This window comes from Sciurus vulgaris (assembly GCF_902686455.1).
Source record: "Sciurus vulgaris genome assembly, chromosome: 11".
NCBI lineage: Eukaryota > Metazoa > Chordata > Mammalia > Rodentia > Sciuridae > Sciurus > Sciurus vulgaris.
Window position 1 is genome coordinate 120,693,267 of NC_136472.1, and position 22,429 is coordinate 120,715,695.

The 22,429-nt window shown below is 41.2% G+C and overlaps 1 protein-coding gene across 10 annotated transcripts; it reads right to left on the reverse strand.

Annotated features, from left to right (window-relative positions):
* Positions 1–6,206: 6,206 nt before the first annotated feature.
* Positions 6,207–21,615, reverse strand: TMEM218 (transmembrane protein 218). Of its 10 annotated transcripts, none has more exons than XM_079105446.1 (8): positions 21,523–21,615; positions 20,624–20,726; positions 13,170–13,247; positions 12,907–12,963; positions 12,495–12,567; positions 11,961–12,071; positions 11,022–11,124; positions 6,207–7,401 (listed from the first exon to the last, which is right to left on the reverse strand). In XM_079105446.1, exons 5-8 carry the CDS (start codon positions 12,503–12,505, stop codon positions 7,267–7,269), a joined length of 360 nt encoding a protein of 119 aa, XP_078961572.1. In that variant the 5' UTR covers positions 12,506–12,567; positions 12,907–12,963; positions 13,170–13,247; positions 20,624–20,726; positions 21,523–21,615; the 3' UTR covers positions 6,207–7,266. The 10 variants fall into 10 exon arrangements, with proteins under 10 accessions (XP_078961572.1, XP_078961565.1, XP_078961566.1 ...); XM_079105439.1 differs by having other exon boundaries at positions 21,234–21,605; XM_079105440.1 differs by having other exon boundaries at positions 12,495–12,565; positions 12,825–12,963; positions 21,234–21,605.
* Between the last annotated feature and the right edge of the window lie 814 nt (positions 21,616–22,429).

Here is a 22,429-nt window from a genome sequence, read left to right on the forward strand (position 1 = left end):
ACCCAGCAGCAGGAAGCAGTGTCCCAGGAGTACACGTTTGGTGTGCTGGGCTATTGACAACCAGCATTCATGGAGGGCATGCTCATGACATTGATGACTTGTGGAAGGAACATGCTGGAAGCCTAGAGCCCCATACAAGATACAACCATTGTATTTACTGGGATACTGGGTGGGCTGGTGCAGTACCGTACCCTGGATACACAGGTTAAAATCGGTTGTATGGGCCACAGTGGTAACGCGTAGGGGAGTCTCATGTGCTTGATTTACACTTTGGCTCTAGGAAGAGTCAGTCAGAGATCTCTAAGTCTTTAGAGCCCACAGGAGCAGGAGCTATGATACATGGCTTTATGCTCAGCATTTGTGATTGCTTCTCCTAAGACTGGATTTTTCTGACTGCATCACCTAGGAAGGCTAGGCTTAAAAAGCTGTGTTATTTCTAAAAGCCACTAGATGGTGACACAATCCTGTGGTAGAGCCCAGCATGGGCTGGTGTTGCTGCCCTGCTCCCTGGAAGGGAGAGAGCACAGAGGTTTCCTACCTGGCCCTCTCTGCAGGGGATGATGGTCAGGGCTGGGGAGATGGCTCTTTTGAAGGTCTACCCTCCCCTAGCTTTACCATTTACTAGCTGTACACCTATTTCCTCATCTAGAAAATGCTAATAATATTCCCTACCTCATAGGAGTGGTGTGAAAAGAGACGAGTATTAAACGCTTTGTGCCCTCAAGGAACTTGTCTCATCAGGGATAACATAGGGGATATGATAATGTTTATAAATAACACAAGCCTCCCCCAGCTTGCAGCACTTCATCACCTCTGCTCTCATCCATCCTCTTCCCCAATCCGCTGCATCGTACTGGTGTCCGTCATAAATGGATGCCATGCTGCACTACTAAGGCCAAACTCCGAAAGGACAAAGGAGTGAAGAAAGAAAATGGCAGTCCACCTGTCACGCTTCTAAGCCTGTTCTTTCTTGCCCAACTCCCACTTTTTGCAGCAGCTGAATCAGCCAGTTTAGCCAACAACTCCTCTGGTGTCCTGACGCCCCAGCACTAGGGTCTGGGAAATGAACAAGACACATCAGCTCCTCCTAGCAGATAAGTCTGGCACTAGAGATATGCAAGAAGCACTGTGGGGCTCAGAGCATGGCCTTGGGAATGAGGGCTTAGGCTGTGGCTGGGCAGCTGGAGACTTCCAAAGGCCAGAGGATCCACAGCCCTGAGATCTGCCCCTTGGCACTCACCTCCCAGTGCCAGGTTGCTCGCCCCCCCTCAGCTCTGGGCACTGGCTGTGCACTAGAGGCCCAGTACCTGCCTTCTCTCTGGGCCTCTGCACTCACATGGGGCTAATGCAAGAGCATTACGTTAATTAGTTATTCATTTAATTTAACTTCACATTTGGTCTCAATTAAGCTTAAAATGTTCTTCCTTGTAGATGCTACAATAGCACTTGTAATTAAAAAGCAATAACTCTTTGCGTTTCTCCTTTAGAGATCCATTGGGAGGTTGGGCTAGTGTGTGTGGGACTACTGTTGGTGGAGGGGTGTTGGGGAAGGAGAAAGAAGCAACAGAAAGGGAAAGAAGCACTTAATACAGCTTAGCATTATAAAGCTACCACAAAGACTGATATTGGGAGGAAGAAACTCAACATGCCACGGGCGTCTGGGGTTGGGGTGTAGAGAGTTGCTGGGAAGTGGATAAATCAACAGACCCTGCACATGAAGTTGTGGGAATGAGGAGAGGGTTGATGGAGAGTGAAAGGAGGCAATCCTGACAGCTGGAAGATGGGACCGTATATTCCGCAGCAGGTAGAATGTGCCCCCCAGCCAAATGTCTGTATCCTAATTCCCAGAACCAGTAAACATGTCACTTTACATGACAGGTGTGATTAAGATCTTGGAGAGATTACCCCGGCTTGCTAGGTGGGCCCATGTAGCCACCCCCTGTAAATAAATCAGAGAGAAAGGCACGAGTATCCGTTGGAAGATGCTACCCCACTGGCTTTGAAGACTGAGAAGGGTCCACGGGCCAGAGAATGTGGACAACTTACAGAAACTGGAGAAGGCAAGCAAATTATTTTCCCCTAGAGTCTCCAAAGTCTTGTCTTTAACTCCATGAAACCCATTTCCGACTTCTGACCTCCAGAACTGTAAGATAATAAATTTGTACTATTCTAAATCACTGAATTTGTGATAATCTGTCACAGTTGAAGTAGGAAACTAATACAGATTCTCAGTATAAAGTTGGAGATGATCAATTTAAAGACAGGAAGACAAAAGAAATCTACAGAGCTTAAAAGCAAGCAGAGGGCATAGCTATAACATTTAGGCACAGCATCCTTTATATCATCTTGAAAACTTCATCTACTAGCTGCTCAGTTGTTTCATATTTCTAAGCAGGGAGGAAGCCTAAGTCTAATAGAGTGAGACCTTCTCAAAATGCAAGGTTGACCAGTGAAATTGCCTCTGAGGTCCCATGTGTCTTTTAACTGCTTGCCCCAAACTGCTGCCCAATTCCTAAGATTCTAAACTTTCCACCACACTTAGCTGCTTTTTCTTGGTGTTTCTAACAAGTGGATTTGCATTGCCTGACCTTAGTTCCTTTTCCTGTTCTCATCTTATGGAGCAACATAGCATAATAGGAAGGAGTTAAGAGTTTAAACACTAAGACAAACTGCTGGACTTCAAATCCTGACTCCTGCTTACCCCTGAGTGATCTCGAGCCAACTCCATCACCAGTCTGTGCCTGTTCCGCACCTGTGAAATGGGGGTATTAAGAGGACCTACTCACAGGGCTGATACGTGATGACATAAGTTAGTACTTACAATGCACTTAGACAAATGCCTAGCACATTTGCTAAATCTAATAAAACTTGTGATTTCAGTATGTCAAATGTACTTATTCCCAAGTTTTTGGATGGATCTAGAGATTAAAGGTTGAACTCTATGAACTATAAAATCCCTTCCAGTCCTGCATGTTTATGCTCCTATGAGGATAATCAACACTATTCCAGATTCGTTTCCATATGGTTCTGATTCTCACATCTGGAAATATGTTTCTTTGCAACAACAGCCAAATACTTAAAGACTTAAGCCAAGGAGTTAAAATAAAATGCATGTTATTTGTACTATCAATGTTAATTAGCATTCTTTAATGGAACTTTTAACTTTTTGGATATGAGTTAGGGAAAGGGTGGGTACAAATAACTAAAATATAATATTAACTAGTGTAAAAATAAGGAGTTGTTTGAAAGCCAAAAATGATTTTTAAATGAGAAACGAGTTGTTAGGAACCCAGTGGGAGGTTGAGCTAGTATGTCAAGTTTGAGTGCCACTACTAACTAGCTGTGAAACGTTTAAAATCCCTTCTCTTCACCTGTTTCTCATCTGTAAAGTAATAGCAGTAGGTTCTTTACAGATTGAAAATAAAATAAAAATGCTTCCCTACAGCAGCAATGACATAGAATTGATAGAAAAGTTGATGTCCTTAAGGTATTCCAATTTTTAAAAATGTTTTCATTCCAACAAAATAATCCATTCGTTAGAATTACTTTGTTAGGATTAAAGCATTTAAAAATAACTGGAATACCTTCATTCTGAGATGGAGTTAGGAAAACAGCCCAAACACCTCAGAGCCAGTGCTTCCATTGACTTACTCCACCAGGACCACCACTTTATGCCCACCAGGCATTGCATCAGTGTGGACTGATGGTGATACGTGCCTATGTGTGAAGGAATGGCTGAGTTCCCTGGTGCCCGAACAGCAATACCATACTGCTGATGCAGTCTTACCTTACACCTATGATATCCTGTATCAAAAGAGTGTTAGCTTTACTTCCATTTTTTATAAGTGGTAAGTTTAAGGAACTTAAGACATTACTGTGTGTTTTGCTGGCTTGAGAAACTTCTAAAACACACAGCGCCACCTAATGGAATGGACAAACATCTCTACTATAAGGGTGCAGTGGTGTCATGCTAATCTAACTTGTCAGGATGGCTACAATTCTGGAAGGCTATGAAATAACCTGTTTTCTCTCCCTTCCGACCTTCCAAACAGTGGTGATCACTGCAGTCTCTGGACAGAGACAAGAACAGCATAGCCTGCCTTAAGGCCACTGATCAGAGAATGGTTAATGAGCACTACAAGTGATTTCGGTTGCTATTTACGGGATGAGCTCTGAGCCCTGCCTCCAGGAAGGCCATGCACATAAGGGTGCCATAGGAGACACTGTGATAGGGACACCCCATGCTAAAGTCCACTTCTGGGACCAAGCCTGTGGTGGTTTTTTGTTTGTTTTGCTTTGTTTTTAGGGTTGGACATGAGTACCTTGGGTATGCAGGGAGAAAGTAATGTATCATTCATTTCACCATAGCTGGCAATTACAGAATACAGAAGGCAGGTCCAGCTGAAATACACTTTGCACGATTTTTTTTTCCCCAAAAGCCAGCCCCTAACACACAAGTCTGTCATTTACATCAGGTTAAAACACACACACACACACACACACACACACTAGAGAGCAGCGGTGTTTGGGAAGGAATTTAGTTTTTCTGATCTTAACACATTTTTATCCACCTAAATAGTCCACCAAACCTCATAGCTTTTGTGGTGGAAGGTGGGGTGAGGCACCATGAAATGAACCCAGGGGTATTTTACCACTAATCTACTTCCACAGCCCTTTTTTTGAGAAGTTCTTGATAAATTTCTGAGACTGGTCTGGATCTTGAGATCCTCCTGCCTTAGCCTCTTGAGTCACTGGTATTGCAAGTCTGCATAACTGCACCTGGCTATAGCTATTATCTATTGAACAGAGAGTTGGACACCTTATTGGAATTAAAAAATGGATATATGGTCAGGAACCTGTGAGTTTTTCCAGAATAGTCTTTTCAACAAGTCTCTCAGGAGAAGGTAGCAAATGGTAGCCTGTGCTTTTTAGGAGCCAATGTTCCCCTTGTGTGGGCCTGACTTCCCTGTAGCTCACTCACAGGTACCTGGAAGCTTCAGCGACCATATCCAGAGGGGAGCACAACAGTATGAACCCCAACCTGCCCTACTTCTCTCAACATTTCACTGTTTTTTTCTCTCCTTCAATCTGCTTGGAGGAATGTTACTTCTTTTCCTATGGGCCCAGGTCAGATTAAGAAGCTCTTTCCTTTGAAGCTTTCTGAATAAAGCCTGTAATCCCAGCAGCTCAGGAGACTGAGGCAGGAGGATCGAAGTTCAAAGCTTGCCCAAACTGAAGAAGGTAAGGGAGACAGTTCAAGTAGAGGGACTACACCTTGTCCTTTCTAGCCTGTGACTCTCAATGGTTGCCAGTCTTTGCCTCTTGTCATTTAGAGCTGAGCTTGCTCTGGAGTTGCAGGACAAGGTACTTTCCTATTCTGCCAACAAGATCCAGAGAAAAAGGAATGTAGCCCTAACCTTCATCAAGCTCTCAAGTTTCCACCAAGCTTAGTGGGTTTTCTTCTAATCTGACAGGCTCTGTAGTCTGCCACACCTGGGTTCGCACCCTGGCTATTATGTGAAGCTCCAACAAGTCAGTTAATCTCTTTAGATTAAGCTCCAGGTTTTTTCCTACTTTAACATAGGGATGGCTGGACATGGTAGTACATGCATATAGTTCCAGTGACTCTGGAAGCTGAGGGAGGAGGATCACAAGTTCAAGGCCAGTATCAGCAATTTAATAAGAATCTGTCTCAAAATAAAATTTAAAAAGGATTGGATGAATGATCTTGCTGATAAGCGGATGATGATGACAAATAATAGGGGGTGGGAGGGGGGCAAGAATGGAGGAAGGAGGGACTGTACAGAGGGAAAAGAGGGGTGGGAGGGGTGGGGGGAGGAAAAAAATAACAGAATGAACAAAAAACTATTACCTTATGTAAATGTATGATTATATTTAAAAAAAAAAGATTGGAGATGTAGCTCAGTGTTAGAACACCTCTGGGTTCAATCCCCAGTACCAAAAAAAAAAAAAAAAAGTGGGGGTGATGATTATAGATTGTTATAAAATTTAAACTTCAAAAGTATTAGTAGACAATGGACATATAACACATACCTAATCAATCTTTCCATCTTGTTCTCTTGGTTCTTCATTTTAACCTGAAGACCCTTTTCCAGACAGGTCTAAGGTGTCAGGATGACACTTCCTAAATTGGAACCAGACCAGAGTCCCGCCATTTAGGTACAAATTTCACATGGTCAGGGAGATCAGACAGGTATAAAGTTATAATCTAATGCTGAGAATATACATTCCTGATTAGGGTTGGAGAAAGAGCTACAAAGATGAAGAGAGCGCACCACAACCTAAAATGGACTGTTAGGGTAAAGTTAAAGCACAGAGGGACCATATGCTGGAAGAGAACCTAGAGATACAAGGCAGGAGGACAGACTACAAACATTTGCCTACCTGTCCTCTAATTTCTAAACAAACTTGAAATACTAAAATACTACCTTCAGAATAGCATGACCATGAGTCTGAAGTGAAAGTCAGCCCCTTGGTGATTGTTTATTGCTTTATTAGAGCAAAGGAAAGTAATACCCATTGCTTTTATAGGCTTCTGTGAAATTCTATGCATACAGTGGTCAATAAACAACACCTAAATTGGCCTTCCAAATTATCACATTAAAGTAACCTTTTGTGTTTGGGTGCTTTTCCTTTGCAAAGAACTACAACTTTTTATTTTCTTTTTTTGGTACTGGGAACTGGACCCAGGGGCTCTCCATCACCGAGTTACACCCCCAGCTTTTTCTTGAAAAATTTTGAGACAGGGTCTCACTAAGTTGCCCAGGTTGGCCTCAAACTTGCAATCTCTCTCCTTCAGCCTCTTGAGGAGCTGGAATTACAATGTGTGTGCCACCACACCCAGCTATGATTATAATTTATAACTAAGAATTTCACATATTATCAAAAAGGGTTAGGTTCATCTTTTCCCCCCAAATCCACTTCTAAATGATATGTTTGAAAATCTACTCTAAGAAGATTATTATTACTATTTCCCTTTCAAAACAGATGAAATTCCCGAAGTGCAGGTACTAAGAAGACAGCAGCATCCCTCCTAAAATGGCGACAATCGATGCCTACGGGGGCAATTTTGCAACCCTGTTTCTGGGAGCCAGAACGCAAGAGATTTGTCTTAGTGATGAATGGATATTCTTCTGCCTTAAGACAGAAAGGCCGTCAAAACAAGGCTCTCAAGTCCCTCGTTGCTCATCAATAACATAAAAATGGAGGAGAGGAGAACGGGGTCTTGATTTTCCCCAACAATGCTCAGTAGGACCGCAATGGTTTGGCATAGATTGGTTCCAGGATATGATGAGTTAGAACCAAGAAGAGGCCTCCAAGGAAGACAGCGCTGAGGAAAGCCAGCAGGACATAGCGCCCAATGAAAAAGGCATCCACAATCTGGAGAAAGAAAACACCAAAGTGTAATTATTACTCTTCAGCATCCTGGCTGTGTTGATCTGATATATGTGATAAATTTGTCAGCAGTTGTTCATTCATATTTGTAACCGAGTTCCCTCTGTAAATAGATGCTTTGGAACCAGTTATCCCAAAGAGTTAATGAGATGTTTGCTTGGTCCTAGAAAGAATAACTTTTGTTGTTGTTAAAACACATTTTATTATGGAGAATTTGGAACATATATTAAAATACAATGGTATGACACACTTGGTGTATATATGATCCAGCCATTAACCTACTGCTCTCAGAAGGGTTCATTTTCAGGCCGGGCACAGTGGGACCTGCCTGTAATCCCAGCAGCTCAGGAGACTGAGGCAGGAAGATCAAAGTTCAAAGCCAGCTTCAGCAAAAAGTGAGGTGCTAAGCAACTCAATGAGACCCTGTGTCTAAATAAAACACAAAAATAGGGCTGTGGCTGTGGCTGAGTAGTCAAATGCCCCTGGCACCAAAAAAAAAAAAAAAAAAAAAAAAAAAAAAAAGGTTCATTTTTAGATGAAAAGGTAACTTTTCAAAATTTTTATCAGATGAGTTCTGAACCCTAATATTCATTACTTAGCTTCTCAGGGGAGAGGGAAAGTGGTCATTTGCCTGAGATACTAAAACAGTAAGAAGAAAAGTAACTTGCTCCATCATACAGTTGGCTGCTTGGTAACCTGTCATACCTGAAGGTTATTCTTCCTTATTCTGCTTTCTTTTTCCTTTCTTTAATTTTGGAGTACTGCAGGCTTAACCAAGGGCCTCACCCATGCTAGGCAAGCATTCTACCAGTGAGTTACATCCCCAGTGCCCAAGGCCCCAATGTTCCTGGTCTTTGTTGACAAAAACCTATAACTGCTGGGTGTGGTGCTGCACACCTGTAATCCCAGCTACTCAGGAGACTGACTCAGGAGGACTCCAAGTAGGAGTGTGACAAAACCCTGTCTCAAAATTTTTAAAAAGGGTGGGGGCATCTGGGGCTGTAGCTCAGTGGTAAAGTGCTTGCCTAGTGTGCTAGAGGCCCTGGGTTCAATCTCCCATACTGAAAAAACTAAAAAAGTTATAACTGATGTTGGCTCTATTCATTTGGTGCTGTCCACTGCTGGAGCCCCACTTTCCCCAGAGTCAAATGGCAGTACTTAAATTTGGGCAGGAAAAAGCAATTTAATGCACAGACTTGGAGCAGCAACTCAAACTGAGTGAGTGATTAACTTCAAAGAAGCCTTGAAAATTCATATCTAGGAGAGAACCCAAAATATCCAAGAGGTAACTGACACAGAAAAATGGTCTGAAGATGTCCACATCCTAATCCCCAGGAGTTTTGAATATGTTAGATTACATGACAAAGGAGAATTAAGTTTACTAACCAAATGAACCTGAAAACAGTGCTGTTACCTGCATTATCCAGGTGAGCACAGCATCATTACAAGGGTCCTTGAAAGTAGGAGGAGAAGGCAGGAAAGAGGGTCAGGGAAAGAGGTATGAGGACAGAAGCAGTCAGAGAGCTGTTTATTGTTGGCTTTGAAATTGAGGAAGGTAACCATGAGCCAAGGGAAGCCAGAGGAAGCCTCCAGGAGCTGGAAAGGACAGGAAATAGATTCTGCCCTAAAACCTCTAGAAAGAAATGCAGCCCTGCTGAACCCTGGACTTTATTTAGCCCAGTGAGACTGATTTTGAATTTCTAACCTACAGAACTGTAAGATAACAAATTTATATTGTGAGCCCCTACAGTTGCAGTAATTTGTTACAGCAGCAATAGAAAACTAATACAGTGCTGATACACAAAGCACCTGTCAAATCCAAGCTCTGATATGATTACTGAGATCCAAAGACACCAAGAAGAAGAAGACACCCCAACTGCTCCAGAGATTACCCCAACAGTCAACTTATAACAAAGGTCAGTTTGATAAAACAGCTTTAACATAACTTTGACCTTGGCTCTGTTACTGAACAAGTCTCTTGTGGGCTACATGTTTGCTCGTTCGACTGTTTCACTTTTTAATTAGCCAATTAGCAGGCCTTGGGTGCAGAAGGCCCAGGCCATGTATTATTGATACAGTATTGAGCCTGGCTGCTGCAGGGGCCAGTTCTCAAGACCTGAAAATGAGAACTTCATTCTGCTGGCTATGCTGACAAACATATTTTGCTCAAATCCCATTCTCTCCTGAGTCTGAAACGCATATGACAGAAAAGAGAGGGACTGATTTCAACAGTGTTTGTACGATGCCTTCTTTTAATAGTCACATCTGCAGTGACACAGAAATCTATCACCCTCCCCTTAATAAGGACACTGAAGTGGGTATTTACCCCTGGCTCACACACACAGTACTTCTACCTTCAGAGTATTTTCCAAATGTAAACAAAAGACCTGGCATTAATGAAAATAATTCCTTGAATTTGTGTGGTATTTTTCCCCTCAGAGTTTTTGGAATTAATTTCCTTCCTTTTGCCAAGGTTTAGTCCTATATAAGGTTGGAAGTATGTGTTCACTGTAGTCCAAAAGTTATACAATTCTGTGTACTGTTGTTCAGTACCAAATTGGTAACTTGTGAGTTCACTAAGCTGGCCCCTGATATTCCACTGAGTCCCCCAAAATGAAAATTTTACAGGTAGACCATGGCTTGAATCTTTGCTCTGCTTCTTACTGTATATGTATGAACTTGGGCAAGTTACCTTAACCTCTACAGCCCAGTTCTCTTACCTATAAAATGGGGACAGTAATAGTACCTACTTTGTACTACTTAGATTGGCCTGAGGTTTAAATGAGATAGTGTAAACATGCTAAGTTAGCACAGGACCTGGATAGTTACCCTTTAACAAATATTAGCTATTATCATCATTACTGCTTAAAAATTAAAATGGAGGTTGAGAAAAAAGAGGTTATTAGAAGGAGCAATGGAACAAATGAAGCCAATAACCTTATCAAGATTCTATGGGTTTGAGGCCCGTTGTGCATGGTTAAGCCAGAGTCCCATTCCTCCTGGAATGAACTAGAATGGGTGAGATATCCAGCAAAGAACTGTGAGAGAGGTGATAAGAATCCATTTGCAGAGGTGGGTGGAAGGTGGCATATGTAGGCCAAAGGAGTTGTTAGTGTTGAATTTGCCTATATCTTCCACTTCTATTTTACACAAGAATGTTCCTCTTTCCTCACTGCTCTTCTCTATGGAAATGTTCTCTCCACATCACAAGTGGAAAAGGAGATGGAAATTCATGTTGCTCAGCACCCTGATGGCACTACATCAGTTTCAACCCAAGATCTGAGGATATGAGCCAAGGCCACCAGGAATGGGAACCCCTCACTTCAGGAGCAGGCCTAGTCCCATTTCTAACTCAGTTTCCTTTTCTCTGTCCCCACAGTAGGAGGTATCCTTTCCGCAGTGTTGTTCAACTTGATAACAGCTCAGTCAAACCTCTGCCTGGAGGTGTTGCAGGTGGCATTCAGAAGATTCTTTTCCTGGGTGAAGTGGTAGGGGGGTCTCAAAATTCCCTCTGAGCTTTTGAACACTGCAGTTCTAACACATCTCAGGTCACAGGGCAGGATGCAGGTTTGGACCAGAGGACAAAATGAAACCAATAGCTTTACCTTCGTTTCGATCTCTGGAGCTGGAAATTCACTGGCTCGGGGAAAAAGTAATAGAACAGACGTGATGATCAGAGCACCAAGGAACACAAAAATGACAGAGAACCTGAGACCAAAGAGACAAAGTATTAAAAGCGCTGTTTATGGTTTTTTCTTTAATGAGGCCCAGATTGGTCCTTCCCTGGAGTCAATATTCTGTTTCAGTCCCTTAACAGAATCCAGAGACCTGCTGACCACAACCACCCTCCATTCCTTTCTTCCTAGTAGGGTACCAGCTGAGTGCATTCCTCTTTATTCTGGGTAATTCCAAATTCCTAACAGTGGGAATTCATAGTTTTCATTTGTGCTTCTGCACGAAGTCATTAAAAAACATAACAAAGCAGAGCCTCCCCATTTCCACTTAAGATGCTTTTAGACCAGATACTTTAGCAAATTCTGTAACTCTCTGCTTCCTACTGACACTATCTTCCAGAGTGCAACTCTATTTTCAGATTCTGTTAGTAGCCTAACTTTGTTCCAAAGTCAATGCCTGGTGGAGACGGCCAGTTCAATCCACTGAGGGGTTTTAAGTTTCCCTGGGTCCAGGCCTAGAACCTTAGGGACTGGACCAAGCATGAGCCATAAATCTGAACAATTGAGAAAAACTCCCACGTTCAACCCCAAAAGGTTCAATAGACAGTGAAAGCAGATTTTCTTGTCATCTCGTCTTCCCTGATCTCCTCCTCAGTGAGAACTGAAAAATACACTTCCCTTCTCCTCCCACCTCTGCCTCAGAGCATAAATAACACAGTTAGTGCTTATGATAAGAGGTTAAAATGCAACTCATTCAAACTGCCAGTAATTACAAAAATGATCTTCTGAATTCTAAATGTTTAATGAGCGTCAGCGATTTTGCCTCTAATTGCTTTTACCTAGGACTCCCAGCTGGAAAGAATGCCTTACCTAGCTATCCCGGAGGCTCTGGATAACAGCACACACAGCAGCAGCACCAATACCCAGAGCAGGGCTAAGATGAACACGCCAGCACCCACTCCAAGCACCGTGCCAGCCATCCTGGGGAGGAAGGTGCCATCAGCCCACATGCTGTCCAGGACCCCTGCCTGCACCCACTCCTGGCATTCAGACAAACACAGAAAGCCTGACCTCATTATGGGGAAGTTTTTGTTGATTGGTGTGTAGAATCACTCACTACAGGTCTTTAATTTTCAGAAATGTCCAGTCTCGGAGTCTCTTAATGGGAACTAGAAATTTAGAACCCAAAGCCCTTTTTTATGTCAGAGATTGCTTTCTGCTCCATGTGTGTAATTTTAAATTTGGGGTCTCTGAGTTCTAGTTTAACTTTTTCCCCAAGCCACAGTAGAACGCTAGACTCTCCCTTGCTATAATATCCTAAGGTCTGCTAAAGGCACAAGGACCTGGGAACTCCAGGGTCAAAGCAGAAGTTGAAGCTCTTGGGTTAAATCAACTTTGACTCACCAGCTGATCATGAGACAGGAATTTCCACTCTACTGTTCAGTGCTCATTTGCAAAAAGAAGAAAACTTCCAACCCTTAAAGAAGAAGAACAACCATCACTACTTTTGAACATTTACTGTGTGCTAAGTACTTTACAAACATGTCTCATTTAATCATGGCAATAAGCTTTGGAAGAAGGTATTATATGTCCATGTCACAGAAGGAGTGAGTGCAGTATAACTATAAAGGAGGGGGTGTTGGCTTGCTAATTCATGTCTTACAACAGAAATTCATTCTCTCACTGTTCTTGGGATGAGAAGTAAAAAATAAAGGTGTCAATAAGTCCACACTCCCCTTAGAGGATCCAGGGGAGGAACCTTCCAGGCCTCTTCCAGTTTCTGGTGGCTCCAGGTATTCCTTGGCTTGTGACACACAACTTCAGTCTCTGTCCCCTTGTGTCTTCACATGGCCTGCTCTGTCTCTATCTTCTCCTGGCTGACAAGGGCATCTTCACTGAACTTCAAGTCCACCCAAGTAATCTAGTATGATTCTATCATGAGCTCCTTAACTTAATTACACCTACAAAGACCTTTAGTCAAATAGGGTCACATTCACAGATTCTAGGAGTTAGGCTGTGGATATAATTGAGGGGCAGGCTATCAATTAACCCACTACAGGTAATACCATACTTCAGTACTTGCCCTGATTTTTTTCCCAGTATCAGAGACAAAGTCTTGAGCAACAGATTCTTCCTTAGGTTGTTGGTTTTCTTTATCTGATATTTAAATGTCAAAAAAATTATCTATGAGAAGTTTTGTTAAAAAGTTATTAGAAAAGAAGCTCCAAGCATGAACTGCTCTTAAAAACATGGTAATTCAACCATCATTCATGATGTGCCTACCATGTAAACCACTGTTCTACAAGCTGGGATGACAAAAGTAAATGAGAAATCTCTCCTGGCAGAAGCTTTAGGTCTACTGGAGAATACTATTACATAAACAACTGTCCATGTTACATTCTGGGAAGTAGCAATGTGCAGCAGGAACTGGGATAGTGAGAAGGGTTACAAGGGAGGGGCCTTGCACAAGAACTCTCTGGAAAGAATCAGCAAGGCAAGATGATGGAGTAAGGGGAGAGGCCTCTCTAACCTCACTGGGGAGCAGTATGTCCCTTCCGAGCACCTCATGAATGCTGTCCCAATTACTCCAGCAAGCCAATGTTTCCCCATCTCTAGGTCTTTGTACTTGGCTATTTCCACTGCCTGCAATTAACCCTCAATCCCTACCAATCCCTCTATTATATGTAAGGTTGCACTCTTCTCATGGTTCCCATTTTGGCTTCCTCAGATAAAGAAATACCACTTCCTCTCAGAGGTCTTCCCTGACTACCCTGTCTAAAGTAACTCTCCCAAACAGTGATTTTCCATCTTTCTATTTCCTTCAGAGCACTTAATTGTAGTTAACGTTTTCGTGTGTGGCGGGAGGTATTGGGGATTGAACCCATACTGAGCCACATCTATGGCCCTTTTTATTTTGAGATAGGGTGTCACTAAGTTACTTGGGCCTCACTAAGTTGCTGAGGCTGGCTTTGAACTCACAATCCACCTGTCTCAACCTCCAGAGTCACTGGGATTACAGGCATGTGCCACTGTACCCGGTTAACTTTTTTTTTTTTTTTTTTTAGTGCTAGGGATCAAACCCAGGGCCTCATGCAGGCTAGGCAGCATTCTTACATTGGGCTACCCTTGTAGGTCCTTTTTTTTTTGGAACTGGGGGGTCAAACCAAATCTTTGCGAATGAGAGGCAGATGCAGGTACATCTCAGCCCTGTAGATAACATTTTGTATTCATTTGCTTACAAGTTTATTTCCTGTCTCCCCAACTAGAATAGTAATTTTATGAAGGCAGAAACTTTATCTCTCTCTCACCTGGTATCCCCAGTTTGAATAAATTTGTTTGAAGAACAAATGAAACAGTGCTAATAAACCTGAAAATCAAGTGAGGGAATAATAAGGTCATATAGAGGTTTAGAAGGATGACCAGATAACTTCTGAACCATTCCCTGGACAGCCCTACAAAGGGAGTGCCTCAAACAATAGTGAGCATGTGGAAATGCTCAATAAAACAGAATAAAAAGAAATTAATATGTATACAAAGCAACAAAGGAAAACTCTTCAGTATTCTAAACAAAAACATAGCTCAGCACCTGAGTGGTTAGCAGGGACTGAGCACAAAGGTCTACAGGGGTGCTGGCAGCAGATGTAGGCCTTCAGTGGTTCTCTCCTGGCCAGATAAGATCTCGGGCCCATGATGCAGAGAACTAGGATTGAGAACAATACATTATGCTAGGCCCTCAAAAGGGTTTAACTGTTTTTGAAATGTGGTCTGAAAAATTGCTTACGATTTCAAAGAAAGCCAGAAAAGTGACTCAGGTCACAGGTGAAAAAGACTCTCCCAAGAGAAATCTGAATCCTAACCTGCATTTAAATATAGGGCTCAAGTCACAATACCAGTGTGGTATGGGAATCTCAGTAGAAAGATTAACAAAAACTAGAATAAAAGTAAGGCACCTAAAGGATCCCAGTAGAGACAGGACCAAAACCTTTATTCGGATGCCACCAGAGATGGGCATGCAAGACTCCTCTGAGGGTGGATTAAAGATGTTTTCAGGCAAAGGCTGAAACGGAATTCACCTCTCACAGATCCTCACTGAAAGAGGTACTCAGGAATGTTCTCCAGCGGAAAGGAAAATGAACCAAGAAAAATATAAGGAAGAATGGTGAGAAAGACATTGGCAAAAATTGGCTATAAAGATTCCTGCAATGATAATGATGACTAATTTTCAAGGGCTTAAAAATAAGAAAGAACTAAAATATTACTCAACAATTATATGGAAGGTGAGAAAGAATAGTTCAAAGTAAAAGCAGTCTACTTACACTACTTGCTCTGGAGGAGGAGTTAGTGATTAGTAAGTTTTATTAAGCTAAGTATAGATGTTTGAAGACATTTAGATACATACCAAATAACAGAAAGAGAATGAAGAACTTCCACACAAGTATCGAGTGAAAAAAAAAATTAAGGAAGAAAACAAAAGGTACAAAGGAAGGAAAATTTTAAAATACAAAATAAAATTGCAAATATAAGCCCAATTACAACAAAAATCATAGTAAATACAAACAGATTATACTTGACTATTAAGATTCTCATGCTAGATTAAAAATTAAAACAGCTCTTAATAAAAGCAACACAAAAAGCATAATGAAAGAGAGTGAAAATAAAGAGACTGAAAAGACATACAAGGAAATACTAACAAAAAAATACTAGGGGAAGGTGGGAATGGGAAACTATTTAATAGGTCTAGAGTTCGACATTTTACAAGATGAAAAATTTCTGGAGTTCTGTTGCATGATAATGTAAATATACTTAACACTACTGAACTGTACACTTAAAAATGGTTAAGATGGTAAAATTTTATGTTATGTGCTTTTAATCACAATTTGGAAAAACAAGTGAAACAAGAAAAAAATGTAAGTTGGTGAAGCAATGTTAGTATCAAGAAAAATATGGTAAGTTTGAAAAACATTAATAAGAATAATCACAAAAGGAATAACTTAGCAAAAAGATACAACTTGAAACAAATATGAACCTAAAACATAGCCTTAAAAGTGACATAAGCACTACAATATAAAAAGTCAAAAATTTAGTGGAAGATTTTAATGTAACTATTTTAGAATCTGACAGATCAAGCAGATAAAAAATAAAAACAAACACTTGACAAACCTCTTTATATCTGAATGACCAATATATGAAAAGGAGTTCAACTTCATTAGTCACCAGGAAATTGCAAATGAAAGCCAAAATTCAGATTCTACAAACCCACAAGAAGGGCTGCAATGAAAATGATAGACAATAAAGTGTTAGCAAAGATATAGATTAACTGGAACCCTCATATGCTGCCGGTAAGAGTGTAAATTGTTAAAACTGCTTTCGGCCATATCAATTAAAGCTGAAAATTCATGTCCCCCAGATCCAGCTCTTCTATTCCGAGGTGTATTTCCAACAGAAATGCACACAGAAGTTCAAAACCCACATACAAAAAGTTCATTGCAGCCCTGTCTGAAATAGCTGAAAAAGGAAACAGCCAACATGTCCACCAAGACGGTGAATCAATATGGTTGATGTATTCATTCATACAATGCAACAGGATAAAGCAATAAGAATTAATTATACCCAACAATGTGAATGAATTTCACAAATTTTTAAGTGTAAAAAGACAGAGGCAAGAGTTCATACTGTTTGATTCCTTTTATATAATGTTCAAAAAAAGGTCAAACTACTTTGGGGGTTTTAGGAGTCAAGAGAATGTTTTCCTTGTAGAACGTGGTAACTGGAGGGGGTTGGAGGGGGTTCTGGAGTGCTGATAAAATTGGGCTTCTTAATCTGGGTGTTGGTTACCTGGATTCATTTATTTTGGTAAACTGTACCTAGCTATACATTTAGGATGTTATACACATTTAGGATGTATGTGTGTTACACTTCACTAAAAGGTTTATTTTAAAGACTTTTAGGAGACATATCAATCCAATGCGATATATGGACTGTGTTTGGGTCTTCCTTCAAACAAAGCCACTGTAAAAACAAACAAAAAAGAACAACAGAAACCTTTTACAAGATGACTAGAGAAATCTCCACAGTATCTGGAATATTTGATGATATTAGGGAATTATGTTTTTTTAAGTGAAAAAAAATTTTTAAAAAGCTTTTGAAGGCTCTTTATGATATACACACATACATATGTAACACATTAAAGAATAGAAAATGTGACTAGGAACTTCATGTTATCTGGCGGAGGGGAAATGAAGGAGCTACACAAAACAAGGCTGGTCGTGAGCTAGTTGTTGAACTGAGCGAAGGGAGCGTCAACGTTGGCTTTACTAGTTTTATACTTTTGAATATATTAGAAACCTTCATAATAAAAAGATATGTGTATGTATATATATGTATGAATAAATGTAACAAAAGATTTGTAAGATTATTGTAGCTAAAATTATAAAATCTTATTCAAAGGTAGTTTTTAAGAAGTACCTGGACAGAGAAATAAAGCAGCCCTGAATAGAAAAATAACCCATGTTGCTAGATATTTCAATTTGAAGATCTCAATTTTCTTTAACCTATACGTTCAATGCAATTCTAACCAAAATCTAAAAATAATTTTTGTAGAACTTGAAAATGAATCCTGAATTCATATGAAAAAGTAAAAAGCCCAGGAATAGCCAGAACAATTTTGAGAAGTAGGATGGCAACTTGCCTTTCTTGTTACCAACTGCCACAAGACACATTATAAAACCAAGGTAATTAAAACAGTGTGATAATGGCACAAAGACACATGGACCAGCGGCATGAAATTGAGGACCCAGAAACAGATCCATGCATTTGTGAGAACTTCATGCAGGAAGAAGTTGGCTCTGTGATTCAGTGGGTAAAGGATTTCATAGCTGGTTGTGAGACAAATGATTATCCAACCGGAAAATAATAAAACTAGACTTCTACATTATATATATATATATATACAGAAGCCAATTTTAAATGGAACTAATTCATAATGAAATAGCATATGTTTAAAAATATGAATGTTCAGGCTGACTACACTAGAATACATAATGAAGTACAGTAGTCAGATGCTCGCACCTAAACTTAGAATCACCATGAACGCAAAAGCTACAAATGCAGACTATGCAGGTGTGTTGTGCTGTCAACTCAAATACCACGAGCTGTGCTGCCTTCAGTTATGTGATTTTTCTAGAGTGAGGAACAACTTTTGTTAAAGTTCCAAACCACAAATTAGTATAATTTTCCCTTAATTTACATTAGAGTTTCATTCCTGGAAATTTTACTATATTAAACTGTGCCAAAAAATACATTATGTTAATACGAAAAGTGGAGTTAGGTTCTGGGCCCAGATAATTAGAAATGAATACCCTGTGGGAAAGTAGTATAGCACACAGGACAATTCTTCATCTAAGGACTGTCCCATGCATTATGGAACATCTAGCATCCCCAGCCTTGCTGGGTAAATTCCAATAGTTCCTTCCAATGACAATAAATAAATATGTCTATACGAATTCCAAAATACCCCCAATCTGAGACAGTACAACCTCCTTGAAGAGTCAGTGTTCGAGAAAAACTCTTGGGTCATCACTGCAACTTTATTCATAATAGCAAAATAACAGGAAAAAAATGTTCATCAATAAGAAAATGAATTCAATACTATATATTCATAACCCATACTTCAAATGAATGAACTTGATCTATATGTACTGATATAAATATCTAAAAAACAATGTTGAGTGATAAAAATTGCATATAACCTACAATACTATTTGTACATTAAAATTAAAATAAGACCAAAATAATACATATTATGATGTATATATGTATAACAAAAGTATAAAAATAAGAGCATTTAGTGATACAATTTCAGGGGAGTATTTGCCTCTGTAGGGTAGGGAGGGAAAGAGGAGAGGAAAGGGAAGAGAAGGCATCTGAACTAGATCTGTAAGGTTTTCTTTCTTTAAAATTAAAAGCTTAAGTAGATAATTCAGAAAGTGCATATTTATTAATCTGGAACACAGGTATTTGATATACTACCCAATGTAATATTCTCAAGTTTAATTCTAAAAAGTTAACTGGTAACAGAATATACATGAATTGGAATCAGAGATCAGAGATGGGTGACCAATTAGACTATTGCAATGCTTCAGATGAGAGCTGATTAGGATATAAACTTCCCTCGGTTGTGGAAATGGAAAATCCAAGGAGAAGGTTTTAGAAATGACTCAGGTTTCTGAGTTTGGTTGCTGGGATGATACCACTAAGAAAATAACTACTTAAGATTAATTGGTGCTCTTTATGATATTACACAATAACCTATAAAACCTGGATCAACTCTAACATCTAGAATACAGGATAATGGGAGTTAAACTGAACCACTTGAAACCTATCCCTCCAATCTCCCACAGAAACTTATAATCTCAGGAAACACTGGGTTCTGTATATGGCATAGCTTTAAAGTATGAGGTAACTAGAATTAGCTGTTCTAAGAATGAAGTTCATGACTTTATAACCAAACTACACATTATCTTACTAAGTGTAGAAAGGAAGGGGTGGGTATACTAAAGAAAGCAGATGTAGAGGAGTGAATATCTAGGTATTTCATTTTGTTAATTCAATATAAGTATACTTGTGCTCATTTTCTCTATTGGAATAGCTAAATTATTATTTTTGAGTCAGATATGATAAAAAGTAAAGTTTTAAATTGAATATTCAGGATTTCTTCAAACCTTGGAGAATTGATGGTTTAGCCAACCTGATTTCAAGAGTAAGTCCAGCTGGGCTCCATGGCACACAGCTGTAATCCCCTGGGCTTGGGAGGCTGAGGAAGGAGGATCGTTCAGCAAAAGCAAAGCACTAAGCAACTCAGTGAGACCCTGTCTCTAAAAAAAATACATAAAAGGCCTGGGTATGTGGCTCAGTGGTTGAGTGCCCTTGAGTTCAATCCCTGGTACCTTCCAAAAAAAGATAAGTCCATTTACTTAGTAAATGTGGCATGTATGTACGTATTCATTTATTTTGCAGTACTGAGGGTTGAACCCAGGTCCTCACACATGCTAGATAAGCACTCTACCATTGAGCTACATCCCAGGCCACTTTATTTTATTTTTTAAGACAGGATGCCTTGAATTTGAGATGCCCAGGTGGCCTTGAACTTGTGATCTTGCTTCAACCTCCTGAGTAGCTGGGACTACAGGTGTACGCCATCAGGCCCAGCAATATCTGTGGCAAGTAGCCTACAGTAGGTAAAAACACTGTCTAAATTTGAACACTGTTCATTAGCTGACAATAAGACCAAGTGTAGGATCATTTTTTTCCCTCTGTGTTCATGCTGCGAGTTCTTCTTAAAAAGTTTCTTCAAACACTTTTGGATGTATTTGCATTCTTCATTTATCTAAGGTTAGTTCTACATGCCCTTAAATCCATCTTTCAGAGAAAATTGATAGGCACACAGTGAGACGACTGACCGTAGCTTACTAAAAATAAAGCACTCAGCACTAGGCTGGGAATCTTGAGTGAGAACAATGGTCATTATGACTTACTGTCCAGGACAAATATGGACTCCGAGGAGGGTAATAAGGCTTAATAGCTGCTGCTGGTGGGCGATACCTCTCCCATTTCCCGATTTTCACGTAGACTCAAACCCTTGAAAGCAACAGAAGAAAACAATGGATTACAGGAGTGAATGGCCCTTCTGAAGGAATCCTTCTCAATTTTTTCATAGCTTGTCCTAAACCTTTAAAAATAATCGGGGGACTTTCACACTTTAAAATTTCTACTTTAAATATTTATCATTCGAATTTTAAAATACTAACATAATGCCTCCAGCTTTATTAAGTGCCATGCACATCTGGGAAAAATCAATTGCCAAGTTATCTAGATTCCACGGATGTGACGTCTGTTAGACTTAACGCGCAGTTAGAAAAGGGGGCTCCATGGATTCTGATCCCGTGCTTGCACCCCTTTCCCGGTCAGAGATGCGATTTGAAGGTGCACAGTGATTCAGTCTGCTAGCTCCATCACCCAGCAGCTTCCAGCACTGCAGCCTGGGAACACCTGGCTGCGCGGAGTTCCCCTACTATTCCCAGCCTGGCTGCTGATTCAAACTGGCAAGAGGAAAAAAGTGCCCGCACATCTCATCAGAAAGCTCACCTGGGTACCTCCTAGTAGTTGGAGAGGGATTAAGGCTTCAGACAAAGGGAAAACGAAGGCACTGACATTTTACTTTCTTAAGAGCATGAAACATAAAACAGTCCTTCCTTCTCGACACCCAATTAAGAATTTATTAGCCGACGGGCCCTGGGCCCAGACCCGCGGTAAGGGTGGTCTGTGAAGTCAGCACACCGCCTGCCCACACTGTCTTCCAGACTCCGCAGCCCGAGCCTCCGCCCTTCTCGCTACTCCGCAATTGTCAGGCTTTCCTCACGGCCGCCGGCCTCACCTGGCTCCCTGGTTCCCCCACTTCCCCGGCCCGGACTCAGACCTCACAGTCCGGCCAGTTCCAGCCCGCCGGGGCTTTGATCTACTTAGGACGAATCACAAGTGGGCTTTCATTCAGGCGATCTCGGATTCACTAATCAGTGCTGCTCTTTCAACGCCCAGCTTTCCCCTCATTAGCTTACTTTTGCCTCGACTCCAGGCAACGCCAAGTGTGGTGGGTGGGCACGTCGGTCCCAGTTACGCACTCCCATTGGTCGGTGCTGGTCCGTCTTGGGCCTGGCCTCAATTTCGATTGGATAGATTCTCCTCCCCACGCCCACGCCACTGTCAATCACATTATTCTCTCCTTAACTCGCTGGACCATTGGTTTGCCGTGCCTGAGGGCGGGTGGTTGGACCGGAGAACGGCTTCTCTAGGTTTCCTTAGCGGTCACCATGGAGACTGCGCAGCACCGCGGTGAAGCCGCGGCAACAGGCAGCCCCCATCTCCAAGTCCCGAGACCTGTGTAGACACCAGTGCATGTCCCGCAGTCTGATGCACATCTCAGTCCCCTACCCACTGACTCTGGCGGGGCGCAGGTTTTGAGTGGAACTTCTAGGCCTAGTCAGGAAGAGTCGCTAACAGTCCTCTTGGCGGGAACTGAGTCCAAAGCGCCACTTGTAATAACGTCGCGTTTCATTTATCCTTACCTCGCCTTATTTTATTTGGCGTTATTCTTCCTGTATCCTTCGAGTAGACGGAGGCAAGGATCATTCTACCCAAGTCAACAGACTGGGAAAGAGGTGTAGGGTCAGTCAAGTAAATCCTGTGCCGCCACTCTTCCAGGCAGCTGAGACTGGAGCTGGTCCACACCGTTAGCAGACTGCTGCTACCTAACTACTAACCAGAATTGCCAGAATTGCCCAGCA

Bases quoted from the DNA above. Each gene is read 5' to 3' on its own strand.
- TMEM218 (XM_079105445.1), bottom strand. The intron at 11,125-11,960 runs GTAAGGCATTCT...CTTTGGTCTCAG, and splicing joins AGAGCCTCCGGGATAGCTAG to GTTCTCTGTCATTTTTGTGT. The intron at 7,402-11,021 runs GTAAAGCTATTG...TTCTTTCTCCAG, and splicing joins CTCCAGAGATCGAAACGAAG to ATTGTGGATGCCTTTTTCAT.